General features: G+C 46.7%; 1 protein-coding gene across 9 annotated transcripts in view; it reads right to left on the reverse strand.

Moving 5' to 3' along the window:
• Bves (blood vessel epicardial substance) overlaps positions 1-16,619 on the reverse strand; it is a 36,797-nt gene extending 20,178 nt beyond the window's left edge. Inside the window, exons 1-7 of one of the 9 annotated variants that reach the window (XM_052751401.1) lie at positions 16,502-16,592; positions 14,946-14,994; positions 13,930-14,014; positions 13,388-13,624; positions 9,873-9,997; positions 6,670-6,857; positions 5,740-5,848 (exon numbers count right to left, since the gene is read on the reverse strand). In XM_052751401.1, the coding sequence (XP_052607361.1) occupies positions 5,740-5,848; positions 6,670-6,857; positions 9,873-9,997; positions 13,388-13,613 (648 nt within the window). In that variant the 5' untranslated portion in view covers positions 13,614-13,624; positions 13,930-14,014; positions 14,946-14,994; positions 16,502-16,592. The other 8 variants (XM_052751404.1, XM_052751402.1, XM_052751406.1 and 5 more) reach the window with 8 other exon arrangements.
• Between the last annotated feature and the right edge of the window lie 218 nt (positions 16,620-16,837).

The raw sequence follows: 16,837 nt of genomic DNA on the forward strand, positions 1-16,837 counted from the left end.
AGGCCAGGCTGAGATCCACAGTAAGATGCTATCTAAGAAAGGGAGATGGGGGAGGTGGAGGAGTGATCAGTGGTAGGAGTGCTTGCCATGTAAGCCTAAAAACAGAGTTCAAATCCCAACGTCCACATAAAAAGCTGGGTGTGGCCCCAGATGCTGGTAACCCCAGCACTATGGAGGGCAGAAACAGGAGGATCATTGGGGCTTGTTGGCCACCAGGCTAGCTCCAGGTTAAGTGGGAGATCCTGAACTCCAGGAACAAGGCAGAATGGCAGAGAAGTGCACAATGGGGCCTCTAAGCACACACACACAGAGATGCACACCTGCACACATGATCCTTATTTTAAGAATATGGCTGTCTTGCCTGTATGTATGTCTGCGCACCACTGTGCCTGGTGCCGTGGAAGCCAGAGAGGGTGTCAGATCTATGGAACTTGAGCTACTGACCACCATGAGCTGCCATGTGGGTATTAGAAATTGCTTTTAACCTCAGCGCCATCTCTCCAGTCCGAAGGTGCTGTTTTCTTTAAATACCGGTTAAAATTTAATGCTCGTTTATTTCACAAGAGCAGGGACATGCACTTCTAAGACCTCTCCCTCAGACTGACTTTCAGGTTTCACAGCACCATGCCATGTGACTGACCGTGGGAAGCAGCAGCCCGAGACAGAATCAAAAGAAAAATGTTTATCAGAAATGATCACTCAATAAAGAGAAACCCAAACACAAAACACTACTGCTACTTTTATAACAATGACACTGAAGACCCTGTCAACGGCTGTTAAGTGACAGCCTGATTTGCAAGTCCCACAACAGCAGGCACTAAGGACAGTGAGTTTCGGGACGATTCTGGCATCACCAGTCTGCCTGTAGCCCTTCAATTACGACAGTGTTTACCATGTGATGATCTATGCTGCCTTGCCGGTCTTCTCTTTTCTACTACTGTTCAATCAGCACCCTGACCACAGAACGAATCTACAGAAATAATAGTCTGAGTGGTGGCACATGCCTAGAATACCAGCACTTGCAATGCTGAGGCAAGAGGACTATCACTGGTTGGAGCCAACCTGGACTACACAATGAGCTCAAGGCCAGCTTGGGCTACATAGTAAGATGCTGTGTCAACAAACAAACAAAAAATAAAAAGGGTTGAGGGTGTAGCTCTGTGGGAGAGTACTTGCCTAACATGCAAGAAGCCTGGGTTTGATACCCACACTGCATAATCCCAACACCCAAGAGGTAGAGGCAGGAAGATCCAAAGTCCATGGAGATCCTTGGCTACACAGAGTTCAAGGCCAGTCTGGGCTCCACGAAACCCTGACTCAAACAAACAAGGTAATCCAATGGATATAAGTCCGTAACAGAATGCCTCCTAGGGAAGGATGTGAATGTGCTTCAGAAAGAGGCCATATTCACGGCCCTCTGATGTACAGCTACAAGAACACACATAAACAACTACTTTTCACTGAGTATCTGCCAACAGAAATGCTTTGTAAACAGTCAAAGCACAATCTCCCTGGGTTTATTCTGATGAAGTTGGCTCTGTGGTTGGCACAGACTCGACGGTTGTGTCGTTTTTTTGTCCACTGGCAATTGCAAAATACCACGAACTCACAAAATACCATCCCCTGTGCCAAAGAAAGCTGGCTGGAGTGATCAAGGATGAATCCACATCCTTCATCCAGCTAGGGTACTGCAGTTTTCATCATGTTCTTGGAATCTTCGCATCAGTTAAGAACAATTCTAAACTTCTAAAACTCAGTCCCCAAGAAGAAGGGAAACTGTTGCCAGTGGAGGTAACATTTTTGCTAGCTTAATTACAAATGTAACTTAGAGTCCAGCGGAAAGTGAGTACATACTTCTACACCTGGTCCTTGGGGATTACTCCTTCTGGAACAAAAGTTTAGTTTCCACCCCAAACTGACTCTTCTCTTCAGGATAATAAAGAGACTGAGTTGTTACATAAAACCACCTGCTCCCACAGAGAGGAAAGAGTGTAACAGACCGCGGTGGACCAAGCAACTATAAGGAGGTCAGCAGAAAGAGGAGACAGACGTGGTCCTGTGAGCCCATCCTGTTCTGGCTCACGGGTGATGGTGGTTAAACACACTGCTCAAATAGAAGCAGACACCCTGGGACACAGACGACCCCCCACAGTACCAAGGTCAGAACAGCTGGACACACACCAGCTTTCTTTTCCTATATGTCAAACATGACCAGCACAGAACAGAACTGCATCATCAGTGTCTTAAGTCAGTGTTCTATTGCCATGCCCAAGACAACTCTTATATTAGAGAGCACTTAATTGGGGGCTTGTTTAGTTTCAGCGGCTTAGTCCATTATCATCATGGCAGGGAGCAGACAGGCCATGGGACTGGAGCAGCAGCTGAGAGCTGTACACCCTGATCCACAAGCAGCAGGCAGAGAGAGAGAGAGAGAGAGAGAGAGAGACTCTGGGCCTGGCCTGGGCTTCTGAGACCTCAAAGCCCACTCCTAGTGACACACCTCCAACAAGCCACACCTCCCAATCCTTCCCAAACAGTTCCCCTAAGTGGGGACCAAGCATTCAAACACATGCACCTATGCAAGCCATTCTCACTGAAATCCCCACAGTCAGTGAGCTTAAACGAGTACTTCTGGCAAATGTGCCCAACTTTAACAAACTCCACAGTTACCCAGGCCTTTTATGCGAGCAGAGTGGCAGCAAGACAGGGCTGACATTCGAATGAGGTAGAGGGAACTGCACTTTCCCTTCACGTCCAGCCTGTGGCAGCTCGAGTTGAAGGGCACCCCAAACCGAGCCCAGAAGACTCTGCAGCAAGGGACGGTGGCAGGTCCTCTTTCTTCGGTGATGACATCCTCTTCAGTGCTATTTCTCATTCAATATGCACTGTACCAAAGCAACCCTGTGCCCAGAATATCTCCTCACTGCTATTTACCCAGAGAGCTGTGTTCTTGGCTGCGCTCCTAAGAACAGCAAATACAACAGACGGCCCGGGGACTTGGGAACAACCCGGACAGCTGCCATACAATGGAGAAGAACTAAGCTGAGTAGTCAACGTCTGAACTGCTGATCCTGAGAGGAATTTCCTCTTTGCCTTTAAACACGGTCACTAACTGCAAAAGAATGAAGTGATCGGAGGGGTGTTTTTCAGTAAGTTCTCGGGAGTAAAGCCAGGTTTCTGTTTAACTAATGGAGTTAATCAAGGATGTGTTTAGGAACATGAATTATCTACAAATGACATAATCATTCTCATAATAAAGCTGATTTTTTAAAAAGACTGCATGTATTGTTATTTTACGTGAATTCACAAATGCCAGAAGGGGGCGTGGACCCTCAGGGACTGGAGTCACAGATGATTGTGAGTGGCCAGTGGGTGCTGGGAACAAACCCAGGTCCTCTTGAAGAACAGCCTGCACTCTTACCTAGACCCCCAAACAATAAGTTTTTAGTGGAAATATTAAGAAATTTAAGTGACCAGTTTTGAAAAATGAAACAGCAAGCAAACTCACACCCCAGAAATAATGGTGTTAGTGTCACGGCTAGATCAGGACACGGCTTTCCAGACCTCCACCTCCAGTTGTGTGCACACAAGCACTGTCCACCTCCAGTTGTGTGCACACAAGCACTGTCCACCTCCAGTTGTGCTCTCACAAGCACTGTCCACCTCCAGTTGTGTGCGTACAAGCACTGTCCCATCTCCAGTTGTGCGCACACAAGTACTGTCCACCTCCAGTTGTGTGCACACAAGCACTGTCCCACCTCCAGTTGTGCTCTCACAAGCACTGTCCACCTCCAGTTGTGTGCGCACAAGCACTGTCCACCTCCAGTTGTGCTCACACAAGCACTGTCCTCCTCCAGTTGTGTGCACACAAGCACTGTCCCACCTCCAGTTGTGTGCACACAAGCACTGTCCCACCTCCAGTTGTGTGCACACAAGTACTGTCCACCTCCAGTTGTGCGCACACAAGCACTGTCCCACCTCCAGTTGTGTGCACACAAGCACTGTCCCACCTCCAGTTGTGCTCTCACAAGCACTGTCCACCTCCAGTTGTGCTCACACAAGCACTGTCCTCCTCCAGTTGTGTGCACACAAGCACTGTCCCACCTCCAGTTGTGTGCACACAAGCACTGTCCCACCTCCAGTTGTGTGCACACAAGTACTGTCCACCTCCAGTTGTGCGCACACAAGCACTGTCCCACCTCCAGTTGTGTGCACACAACCACTGTCCCACCTCCAGTTGTGCTCTCACAAGCACTGGCCACTTCCAGTTATGTGCACACAAGCACTGTCCCACCTCCAGTTGTGTGCACACAAGCACTGTCCCACCTCCAGTTGTGCTCTCACAAGCACTGTCCACCTCCAGTTGTGTGCACACAAGCACTGTCCTCCTCCAGTTGTGTGCACACAAGCACTGTCCCACCTCCAGTTGTGTGCACACAAGCACTGTCCCACCTCCAGCTGTGCACACACAAGCACTGTCCCACCTCCAGTTGTGTGCGCACAAGCACTGTCCACCTCCAGTTGTGCTCACACAAGCACTGTCCCACCTCCAGTTGTGCTCTCACAAGCACTGTCCACCTCCAATTGTGTGCACACAAGCACTGTCCCACCTCCAGTTGTGTGCACACAAGCACTGTCCACCTCCAGTTGTGTGCACACAAGCACTGTCCCACCTCCAGTTGTGTGCACACAAGCACTGTCCCACCTCCAGCTGTGCGCACACAAGCACTGTCCCACCTCCAGTTGTGTGCGCACAAGCACTGTCCACCTCCAGTTGTGTGCACACAAGAACTGTCCCACCTCCAGCTGTGCTCTCACAAGCACTGTCCCACCTCCAGTTGTGCTCTCACAAGCACTGTCCACCTCCAATTGTGTGCACACAAGCACTGTCCACCTCCAGTTGTGTGCACACAAGCACTGTCCACCTCCAGTTGTGTGCACACAAGCACTGTCCTCCAGTTGTGCTCTCACAAGCACTGTCCCACCTCCAGTTGTGTGCGCACAAGCACTGTCCACCTCCAGTTGTGCTCACACAAGCACTGTCCCACCTCCAGCTGTGCTCTCACAAGCACTGTCCCACCTCCAGTTGTGCTCTCACAAGCACTGTCCACCTCCAGTTGTGTGCACACAAGCACTGTCCACCTCCAGTTGTGTGCACACAAGCACTGTCCACCTCCAGTTGTGTGCACACAAGCACTGTCCCACCTCCAGCTGTGCTCACACAAGCACTGTCCCACCTCCAGTTGTGCTCACACAAGCACTGTCCCACCTCCAGCTGTGCGCACACAAGCACTGTCCCACCTCCAGTTGTGCTCACACAAGCACTGTCCCACCTCCAGTTGTGCTCTCACAAGCACTGTCCCTCTTACAGTTGTGTCACACAAGTACTGTCCCACCTCCAGTTGTGCGCACACAAGCACTGTCCCTCTTACAGTTGTGTGCACACAAGTACTGTCCCACCTCCAGTTGTGCGCACACAAGCACTGTCCACCTCCAGCTGTGCTCTCACAAGCAATGGCCACCTCCAGCTGTGTGCGCACACAAGCACTGTCCACCTCCAGTTGTGCGCGCACAAACACCGTTGAAAGGTAGGAGCTGTTGCTGTTTTGTTTTATTGAATTATACTGTGCACACTACTGTGGGCATCTCCTTTTTTAAAAAGAAATCATGGTGACTTTTCCATTTCACTGGATTTGAGTGAGATACAAAAAAGTTTTAACCTTCGAAACCAAATCCTACCTGGAACTTTTCCCCTTTGTGCATCTGGGTTGATCTGAATTCTGGGGAATCGATAAAGGCACAGGGGTAGATGTTATGCAGAAAATGTCCTCGATAGGAGACCTTCATTCTGTTAACACAAGTCAAAACGTTAACAAACATACAGCACTTCACAAAAGCAAAATCATTCTTTTTATCACTGAAACAGTACAGTAGTGTATCTGCACTATTTTAAATATTCTACAAGTAATGGACACAACTTAAAGCACTTCCAGAGGCACAAATATATTTAAAAACGACCTGAGAAAAGCACCAGCATACATCACTAGTGCAGACCACGCTACCATTACAGTCACTCGTGCAGTGGGAACGAACATGTAATTTCTACATTACAGACTTCCGAGGGGAAGGGAGGCTGTTAACAACACGTTTCAAGGCAGGCCCAGTGACACACGTCCGCAGATCCAGTAACTTAGGAGGCTGAAGATACAGAGTCACATGAGCCCAGGAGTCTGAGACCTCACCCAAAACCACCACCGAGTGAGCACAGTAACAATTACACCCATGCAACATCCGAGACTCTCCATTCAGATCCTCCATATAGTCTGTGCTACTCAAAAAACAGACCACCTCTGCCATATGCATAAGCTTCGTGAATTTAATTTGAACCTACTTCAATTTTGACTCATTAACTTCAAGCAAAAGTAAACATGGTTAGCAAAGTATTCACTGTAGAAAATTTTGGTATCAATACGATTCAGGACCACGGTGTCTACCTAGCTTTGGCACACACTTCCACAGCAGCCCAAATTTCAGTTGCAAAATTACTTTCACCAACACACAGCCACTGCTTCCTCCATTGGCTGGCAACATCTCCGTGTTGCACTCCTTCCTAGAGGTTATAAAAGATGGAAGGCAACCTGGGGGTTCCTATTTCCATGTAACACTCACCTCCCCTTTAGGAGAATACTAAGACGATCATCAACTGAGGTTTTATCCTCTGTGGCGTACGTCTGGCCCTTTTTCAAGGTCTGGATCATACAAAACTGTCCAGTTAACCTTCTGAATAAATCAGGAGGGACACGGAGTGGTTCAAACAATCGGTGGTAGACACCACCCAGCTCCTTTTCGATCTTGACCTGAAAGACAGTGATGTTGAGGTCCTGGACTCTTGAGGGCGGGATATAGACATAAGAATAAACAAATCTATGGTACACACCGGTGGCTTGCTGTATGCGGTCAGTGGGGTCTTAGAGAGTTAGTAGTGGTGTAATTTATACTCTATCGGGAAGGCTGAGAGGACTCTAATGGTCCACCTTTCTACTGATCCTGAAGCAACGTCTGAGTTTTTGGATTCTGTCAAAACACATACCTTCCTAACCTTAGCAGCAGTCCATAACACGTTTGTTTCAAAAGAAGAAATTACCTTAACTTTTAATTATGACAGTGAGAATGGAAAAACAAATTCACAAAATATGCATTAAGCATTTTATCTCCATGTAATTATTTAATGCATCGAGGCAGGAAAGCCAACACTCATGGCTGCAATCACTACCTCATATTTACATATTCCTAAGCAAAGGAAGAAAAAAGGGTAGAGCTCTGGCATGGTGGTCTCATCCCAGCCTAAGCTTCGTAGCACTGAGATCCCTCTGATGACTAAGACTGGCTACGGACAGCAGTTCGGTGACTGTCGTAATCACCCCTTCTCAGAGTCTCTCAGGCCCAGGGCATGCAGCGTCTGGAAGCCACCATAATTGGGTGCATGGAAAATTGTACTGCACTGTGAATGAACTCTGTCTCAGTGAAAGCTCAATGAAACACGATGAAACCCACAGAGTCCGAGCACAAAAGCTGCTTCTACCTGATGTCACTCTGGTCTGTCCCCATTTCATTCTGATGAAGAATCATCTTTATTTATTTAAGTGACAGAGAAAAAAACCAAACCAAACCAAACAACAGCCCTAGATGTGAGATGTTCTTTCTGGTGCTTCAATCACGTCAGTGACTCAGGGACTGTGAACTTGGGTTTCCAGAAAAGGCTCTAATATCTGAGAACTGTCATCCTCATTATTACAGTTCTACCTCCTCTACTCCACAGCTCTAGTAGTGAGCATCCAGCATGATTTCCTCACAAATCTGTCCCATCCAGCCCACACAATATCTACTGTGGCACAGTGATGAACACAGGACCTGTCACAGTCTAGTCACACACATCCATGCCCCGTCTTTCCTCTACACCTCAGCTCAAGACTCAGTTTCTTCGTGAGGCTGCCTGAATTCTCTTCTTTGGAAGCATCTGTTTGTCAAAAGTTTCTCCGAGCATCTTCAGTGTACACAGGGCTACAACGGTTAGTGTGTTACACTACACTATTGCCTCCAATTGTTTGCTGTCCCGTAAGAGAATTACTTTGCCCTAATTCCAACATCAGCAGGCTTGGCCAGGCCACTGGCTTTGGCCAATGAAACAGTAAGCAGAAGAGACACAGATTTTTTTTTTTTTTTTTTACAGAAATGGCTTTTTGTTTGATTTTTAATTTTTTTTTTTTTTTTTTTTTGGTTTTTCGAGACAGGGTTTCTCTGTGTAGCTTTGCGCCTTTCCTGGATCTCGCTCTGTAGACCAGGCTGGCCTCGAACTCACAGAGATTCGCCTGCCTCTGCCTCCCGAGTGCTGGGATTAAAGGTGTGCGCCACCACCGCCCGGCTTTGATTTTTAATTTTATGTATGGGTATTTGGTCTGCAATATGTGCAATCAGTGCCCATGAAGACTAGAAGAGGGCATTAGGTCCCTTGGAATTGAGTTATAGATGGTTGTGGGTGCTGGGAACTAAACCCAGGTCCTCTGCAAGAGCATCCAGTGCTCTGAGCCACACACCACTTCCAGACCCTTGAGCAGATGGATGTTTTCCAGCTTTTGTATGGTCCCCTCTGCCGTAAGAATGCACAGTCCCAAAAGAACTTGCTGCTTTAGCAGAGACCCGGAAACATAAGATAGACTCAGTGATGCCAGTCAACAGGTAAGGTGGGTGAGAAGAAAGGCCACTGCTGTTCTGCATTACTGAGATCTCATTCATCACACAGCCTAACCCAGGAAAATACAGACCAATACATACAAGCAACCCAAACTGAGCGGCTGTGTGTGAGGAGGTTATGGAGTAGTGGAGTACCCACATGTATATCACCTGTATTTCTGTGTGAAATGTCCTATTTTCTAATAGTTTTCTACATTAAAATCAGAGCTAAGATGAGCATTACAGCCTTGGGTGACTGAATGCTTGTCCTTAGGACAGTCAGTGACCACGTATGGAGTGATTTCTGTGAACCCAGCTGCCTTCTACTTTGTTTTTTTTATGTTCTTGGAGGTTATGTTTGGTTGCTGATGTTGTTTTGTTTTTAAGATGGAACCTCATTCACAGCTCCAAGCTAACTTCAAACTCACTATGTAGAGCAGGCTAGCCTTGAACTGTCACTCACTATGTAGAGCAGGCTAGCCTTGAACTGTCACTCACTATGTAGAGCAGGCTGGCCTTGAACTGTCACTCACTATGTAGAGCAGGCTGGCCTTGAACTGTCACTCCCCCTACTCCATAAGTGCTGGGATCACAGGGGTGTGAGCAGGCTTGCTCTATTTTTGGTTTAGGTATTAAGAAGATGTTGTAAGAGAAGCCAGTGTTAAAAATAAAAATGTTAAGTATTGATATTCTGGTGAATATCCACCAAAAGTGCTGATTTCTTCACATGAATATTTTAAACTCAAGAAAGATAATAGCCATTATACTATGAAAATAGAATGAACTATCTGCAAATCATTAGTATGAAATGGAAGTTGCTTATCAGTAATTTTATAATTAAGCGAAGATATTTCCAAGTGATAACTGAGTATCAGCAGACCAGGAAATAATCACATAATATGCCTAAAAAAAGACAGTATTAGTCATGTGTTCATGCTCTAGCAAGTCAAAGTTCGGAAAATTCATTTGTTAAACAAATTTCACAGATTTCAAACGCGTTTCTCTCAGGCATTTACATAGAAAGCTCAATAGTCAGAATATTTGAGAGGGACTAAGATGCTCACTTGCAAGTCTAAATGAAGTACTTTTAAAAAGCTTTCATATTTAAAGTTACTTTCTCATTAAAAAATTTTAGTAATTACCGGTCTTTTCTTGTACAAAAGATATGAAAGATGCAAAATATTGATACCCAAGAACACCGAGTTCCAGATCATTATATCCAAGGCACATCGGTAGAGAGTGGCCCAGACTACATAAAGGGTACACCCTGTTGAGTAACAGAAGCAGGTGTTAGACACTTAAAACAGATTCAGTCAAGAGCTTACTATAATCCTGCTCTGCCTAGAACCAAATATATCTAGAAATAGTAAGCTGAATACCACATTTCCATTCTGGTTTATTACTAAAAAGATTCCCCCCACACCCGACCACACCACACCCATCCATCCCCCCCAACACAGACACCAGACCATACCACACCCATCTATCCCCCCATACCCGACCACACCACATCCATCCCCCCACACACACACACCAGACCACACCACACCCATCCATCCCCCCCACACACACCAGACCACTCCACACCCATCCATCCACACACACACCAGACCACACCACACCCATCCATCCCCCCCACACCCGACCACACCACACCCATCCCCCCACATACACACCAGACCACATCACACCCATCCATCCCCCCACACACACCAGACCACTCCACACCCATCCATCCACACACACACACCAGACCACTCCACACCCATCCATCCCCCGACACACACCAGACCACATCACACCCATCCATTCCCCCCTCACACACACACCAGACCACACCACACCCATCCATCCCCCCCACACACACACACCAGACCACACCACACCCATACCCCCCACACACACACCAGATCACACCACACCTATCCATCCCCCCCACACCAGACCACACCACACCCATCCATCCCCCCCTCACACACACACCAGACCACACCCATCCATCCATCCCCCCTCACACACCAGACCACACCATACCCATCCACCACCACCACACACACACACACACACACACACACACACACACACACACACACACACCATCTTTGGGTGCCATTGTTCCTTCACTCCATTTCTTTCTGCAGGACCCCACCCGGGAGTGTGGGAATTGGAGACAGTACTCTATCAACTGGGTACACCCCCAGCCCTAGATTTTCATTTGAGACAGTGTCTCCCTTTGTAGACCAGGCTATCCTTAACTCTGTATCTTTCTGCCTCAGTCCCCCTATACACTGGGGTTACAGGCATGCACCGCCACGCCCATTTGAGGGTACAATTCTTGGTAAATAACAAAGGCAACCTCATATATGAAAGAATTCTCCATTTGTGGCTGTTTACTTAAGCTGGGGCTGAAGGTGAGGAAGGGAATGAATGCCACATTTGGATACCACTGAAGAAACGTGTTCCAAAAGGTTCCTACAAACTCGCAAACCTACGAGCTGGAAACATCAGTACTGCACTTTCAATACTATAAAGTCTGAAACTCCTATCCAGGCACAGTGGCCCACACCTTTAATCCCGTACTTGGGAGGCAGAGGCAGGTGCATCCTTTTGTGAGTTTAAGGCCAGCCTGGTCTATAGAGCGAGACTCTATTCCCTCCCACCCCCCAGGTTTTTTTTTAAACCTCATTATCAGTTAAGGAATTACATACTGCATTTTATTTTGTTTTTTTCGTGATCAGTGGTGAACTCAAATACTTTATTTACTTTGCTGTTTTGAGACAAGGTCTCATGTAGCTCAGGCCAGCGCTGAGCCCTAGTGTGGCTGAGGTTGTCACTGAGCTTCTGATCCAACCTCCTGAGTGGCAGCATGCTCTACAGTGCCTAGTTGATGAGGTGCTGGGGACCTCACCCAGGGCTTCACGTAGCCGAGGTAATACTGTACCAAATGAGTGAAATCCCAGCCAAGAGCAAACGCCTTCCTGAAACTTTTTAGTGACCCGAATTTCTACTTGGTGATTATCCATTCATCAAATGGTCTTCTTCCTTATAGAAAATATCCTTATTTTCTAATTTTATAGGGGAATGTAAGCATATAATATAGTTCTAGTTTAAAATGATCACTAAGATATGGATTTATAGATTCACGTGCATATGAGAGCTAATTTTTCACATTTAGAATCAGACGTGCAAATGCTGGACTTCATCACAGTGGAACATCTGAATAAGTCTCTTCCCTCTACCTCCTCAGTCTCCTTATGTGTAGATGAAAGTGCCGGGCTAAAAGACGCATTCTGGTACACTGTACCTCCAGAACCCCTGTCTTAAGATTTATAATTTGGAGCCGGGCGGTGGTGGCGCACGCCTTTAATCCCAGCACTCGGGAGGCAGAGGCAGGCGGATCTCTGTGAGTTCGAGGCCAGCCTGGTCTCCAAAGCGAGTTCCAGGAAAGGCGCAAAGCTACACAGAGAAACCCTGTCTCGAAAAACCAAAAAAAAAAAAAAAAAGATTTATAATTTGGATCACGGGTTCCCTCCATCCAACAACCTGCCTCTGCAGTCCCTACCTTAGCAAACGCCACACAGCTCCAGAAATCCCAAAAGCTGATGCCTAGCTAGCCTTTCTGTCTCTTATCGTCACTGTACATTCAGGACAAAAAGCTAGTCTTCCTTTGTGCTATGCTATAACTTCTCCTCTCCTGTGCCCTTCACCAGGTTACTCCATGCTCACACTTAAGAGAAACCTGGTCATTTCCCCAGAGCTATCGTGCCATAATGCGGGACCTTGCCTTGCATCAGCACTGAGCCTGTCTCCTGTCTGCCCTGAGCAACGGGGTACAGGCCTGCAGTGCCCAGCTGACACCCCACACTGTGACTGCCCATCTGTTTTCACAAGGGTGGAGACTGCCTTCCTTAATCTGTCTGATATATTACAAGGGTCAGAAACACACGTAAATAAATGGAGACTCGAGGGGAGGAATCACAGAATTTGTCAATAATCACTGGATAAAACAGTAACTATTGTTTCAATATTTTGATGTGAATAAACATACCCAATCAGTTAATAGGGTCAAAAATGTCCATATTACATACATGCTATATGAATGGTACACTTGGTTTATTGTAAATGGGAACTGATTTTGCTCTCATATCCCTTCACTGGCTACAGCAAGTGTCTCTTCAAACCATAATGGCAGAGACAACATGGCCGCTCTGTGCCAGGCACTATGCTAACACACGTTTACTCAATCCTCACAGTAACCCCAGAAGGTAGCTTTATTTTTATCTTTCTCTGATACAAGGGGAAACTGGAGTGACAGTAAATTAAAATCATTTGCTCAAGTTACACAGTTAGCAAGGTGTGGAATTAGGGCTGGAATCACACGGTCTGGCTCTGACAGCCACATGCTGGCACATGAATAGACTTTCTGACATACAGAACCTGCACAGTCTAGAAAAGCGTACACCACTTACACAGTTAAGGAAGGGAGACGATGGCTGTGTGGAGACCTATGTGCTAAGCTGGGAGACAGACTGCTGAGCGGTTAACACAGGCTTACGGTTCTTCTACGCTATACACCTGGAAAGGACACTCTAAGCTCCCAATGCCAAGTCTACTCGACACCAGCTGCACAGTGTTATCTGAGCCCAGGGTGCCTCACCTATAGACAACATCCCTCTAAGAAGGATCATGTGGAGGCGAAGAGTGGTTGGAATCACCAAACCAACTGCTAAACAAATGTTTGCTACATGGAACACCAGATGATGGACCTCTCTCCAGTTCTCACAAGTGGTCTCATTGGAAGGCACAGGTGTGACGCTTCCCAACTCAGAGTTAAAACCTGCTAGAGTTGATTCTGCCAATGGGCTGGACTCTGTGTAATTCATGTTGAAAAGTCCTATAAAGACAAAAACACAATCAGTCATAAATGGAAAGTTCATCTTATCATACCTATGACAGGTAATATGCCAAAATTATTTTTACAAATTACATGCTAGTCAACAGTTTTCCAATACTTATCAAGTACATAGGTTCAAACTCCAGCCCTGTCACAAAGAATGACCTTTTCTGTGCCTGTCATAATGATCTCCCGTTTGCCTTATGTTGAAATGAAACATCTCAGAGAGTTCAGTGTGTTTAGAAATGAACACACACATACTTGAAGAGGGTAAGAATCAGCAAGTATGAGAAACTAACACCTACATTCATAGGTCACAACATTTACACCGGGTTAGCACAATCTTCAAACCATTCACACTGGAGACGGAATCCAAGCACTGGAAAAAAACTGTAAAACAAAAACAACAACCAAAAAAAAAAAAAAAAACCCTGGTTTTCTAAACCTTTTAAAAATGAACACCCTTATATTTATTACTTAAAAGCTGTTAAATCATTGCACATACCTATCATAATATGTGCACATAGTACATAATCATATACTTTACTAGCATATACACACATATAAAGAACTTAAATAGCATTCAAAGTTTCTTTTATTCTCCAACTTAAGTCTCTATTTTCATTCCTCAAATAATTCTAGTTGATAGCATCTCACAAATTAGAAAGTAGTAAGTGTACAATTTGTATGTAGGAAGGTTCATGAATATATTTGGGTATTTAATATTAAGCACCACAGCAAATCCATTTCAAGTAATATACATTTTACGCACATTTATATTTCAACTAATATACATTTTACACACACTTATATAAAACAATACAAAGTATCACTCTGTTCTGTCCATTATTATCTATTCTTGGTCCCTGCTCCACATGTACACACACACACACACACACACATACACACACACACACACACACACACACACACACACACACACACACACAAAACACCCTTCATTATTAATTACACAAATTTGGTCCTTGGCAAAAACTATGTAGGTTTACAGAAGACATGAATTAATCTATTTCATTTTTAAAGTTAAATGAAGACCAAAAATATCTTTAAATTTAATTTAGAAATATATACATCTTTCAAAATAGAGAAATTTACATTTTTAACATAGTAAAGATTTTAAGTGGTATAATAATAGGTGTGGTTTGGACATCTTGAAAGAATGCTAGACAAGTAAGTATATGAGGATAAATTCTGTATATCGTAAGATGACAAACAAATTTATAAATATGAATGAAGTAAGTAAGTGGAAGTTTACTTTTGTGACATTTGCTTTAAACATGATGACAAGAGAGTTACATACCCACTCCAAACAGTTCACAAATAATAAGTTGACTTAAATATTGATTTTTCTGTAAAAAAAAAATGAGAATTCAACTACTTTCCAACAGTCTTAATAAAAATCTAAGCTTATTACGATGGGGGACTGGTTCCAAGAACCTGGAAGTGTGAGTGCCTCCTGCTTGCTATAGCTACACAATGCCTGTGGGAGGCAGGGGTGGTACATATGGATCTATACCCTTCCAAGGCCTCCATCGATACTGTCACCGAGGAAGACCTGAATGGGATAAGATTGAAACACAACGCGGACAAAAAACCATTTCACTCATACTTTCCTGAGGCTGAGTCAGAGTCGGTCCCACAAGCCATCGGGGAGCCTCCCTCCTCAACCTGTTTTCCCTTGGAACAGAGACGCTGCACTACATGGTCTTAGTTCACTTTCAGGCTCTTGGAAGTTCTAAAAGTGGCGTTAGTTTACATTTCTGGCCAAAGTAAATTGATGAGGAAACTATAATCCGCCTCAAAGCCAGACAATATTAAAAACCATTAAAATGTATTGCATGTGTTTATTATTTCTGGGGGGTGGGTGGGCGTACAAGCCAAAGGACAGCTTGCTGGAATCTCCCCTTCACCACGTGGGTCCTGAGGAGACAAGGCATGCGGTCAGGCTTGCCTGCTAGTGCCTTACCGGCCGGTGAGCTTCCTCACCAGCCCAACAGCCAGGTTCAAACGTAGGATTACTGTAAAACATATTTTGATGTGCTACACTTTATTAAAGGTATACAAATTATAGACGCAGCTGCAGGTATATAAATACACATATAAAAGTGTCTTCTTATGAAATACAGCCATAAAAGTGTTTACTGTCTTTAAAAATCAGTTAGTTTTTTATATTCAATGATTAATCCAACGGGCTTGGGCTCAATCACTACGTAATGGGTTTAAATGGCCTACACTGGTCTGCCCTTATACAGGGAATGAATGAAGAAGGTCAGATGGGTGAACTGTCAGATTCATTGTTACTGAATCAAAACATCATCTTTCTCATCAGATCCCTAGAGTCTAGTTCCTTACTGTAGTAAAATCGTGCCCATCTATTGGGTTTTCAAATAGGCGTCTGCGGTTCTAAAATGCTAAATGAGAAAGCTAACTTTAAACCCTGACCAAATCACAAAAATGACGGTGAACAGCAGTGAGTAAAGAGCCGTGCAAACAGTTCACTGTGACTGTCACCGAGTCTCCGCGCACCTCGGGCGGCCAGCGGCGTGGCGTGGCCGGGTCTTCCCTTCGGGTTTACGGGCTCAGTCCGGCTTGGGAACGAGGGTGCGGGCCGGTGGCGAGGACCCGTGGCCCCCGGCCCTCGGCACCCCACCCGGGGACCCGCTCACCTCGCTCTCGGAAGAGTGTCAGCGTCCCCAGCTCCGCGCCCCTGCGCTGTCCCGCCGAGGGCCCCCCGGGCGCGGGCGGGCGAAGGGCGGCTGCAAGGACGGCGCCGGCGCCGAGTGCGGCGCGCGGCAAGTTGCTCGGCCGCTCGGGGCTCAACTTTGCCCGCGGTGAGCCGGCGCTCGGCGCCCTTACCTGGCGTGTCCCGGGGCCGGGCGCGGGCGGCGCGCGCCGAGTTTGCGACGGCGGCGGGGAGCGGCGGGGAGCGGCGGCTCGACGGGCTCGCGGAGGGTCCCCGGGCGGCGCGGGCCCCGGCCAGCTCCCCGCTCGCGGCCGCTTTGACTAAAATAGGCATCGCGGCGGCCAGCTGGGGCGCACGGCGCACGCGCCGCCGCCCGCCGGAGGTTGCCCCCGCGGGCGGAGCCCCGCGCCCCGCGGACCCGCCGCCCCGGCCCGCCGCGTGCGCGCGCCCGGCTCCCGCGCTGCCTTGTTTGGGCATGAGTCGGGAGGCGCGCCCGCGGATCGCCCCCC

The sequence above is a fragment of the Peromyscus californicus genome, unplaced genomic scaffold, assembly GCF_007827085.1.
Source record: "Peromyscus californicus insignis strain IS unplaced genomic scaffold, ASM782708v3 Scaffold_22__1_contigs__length_63687245, whole genome shotgun sequence".
In the NCBI taxonomy this organism is placed as follows: domain Eukaryota; kingdom Metazoa; phylum Chordata; class Mammalia; order Rodentia; family Cricetidae; genus Peromyscus; species Peromyscus californicus.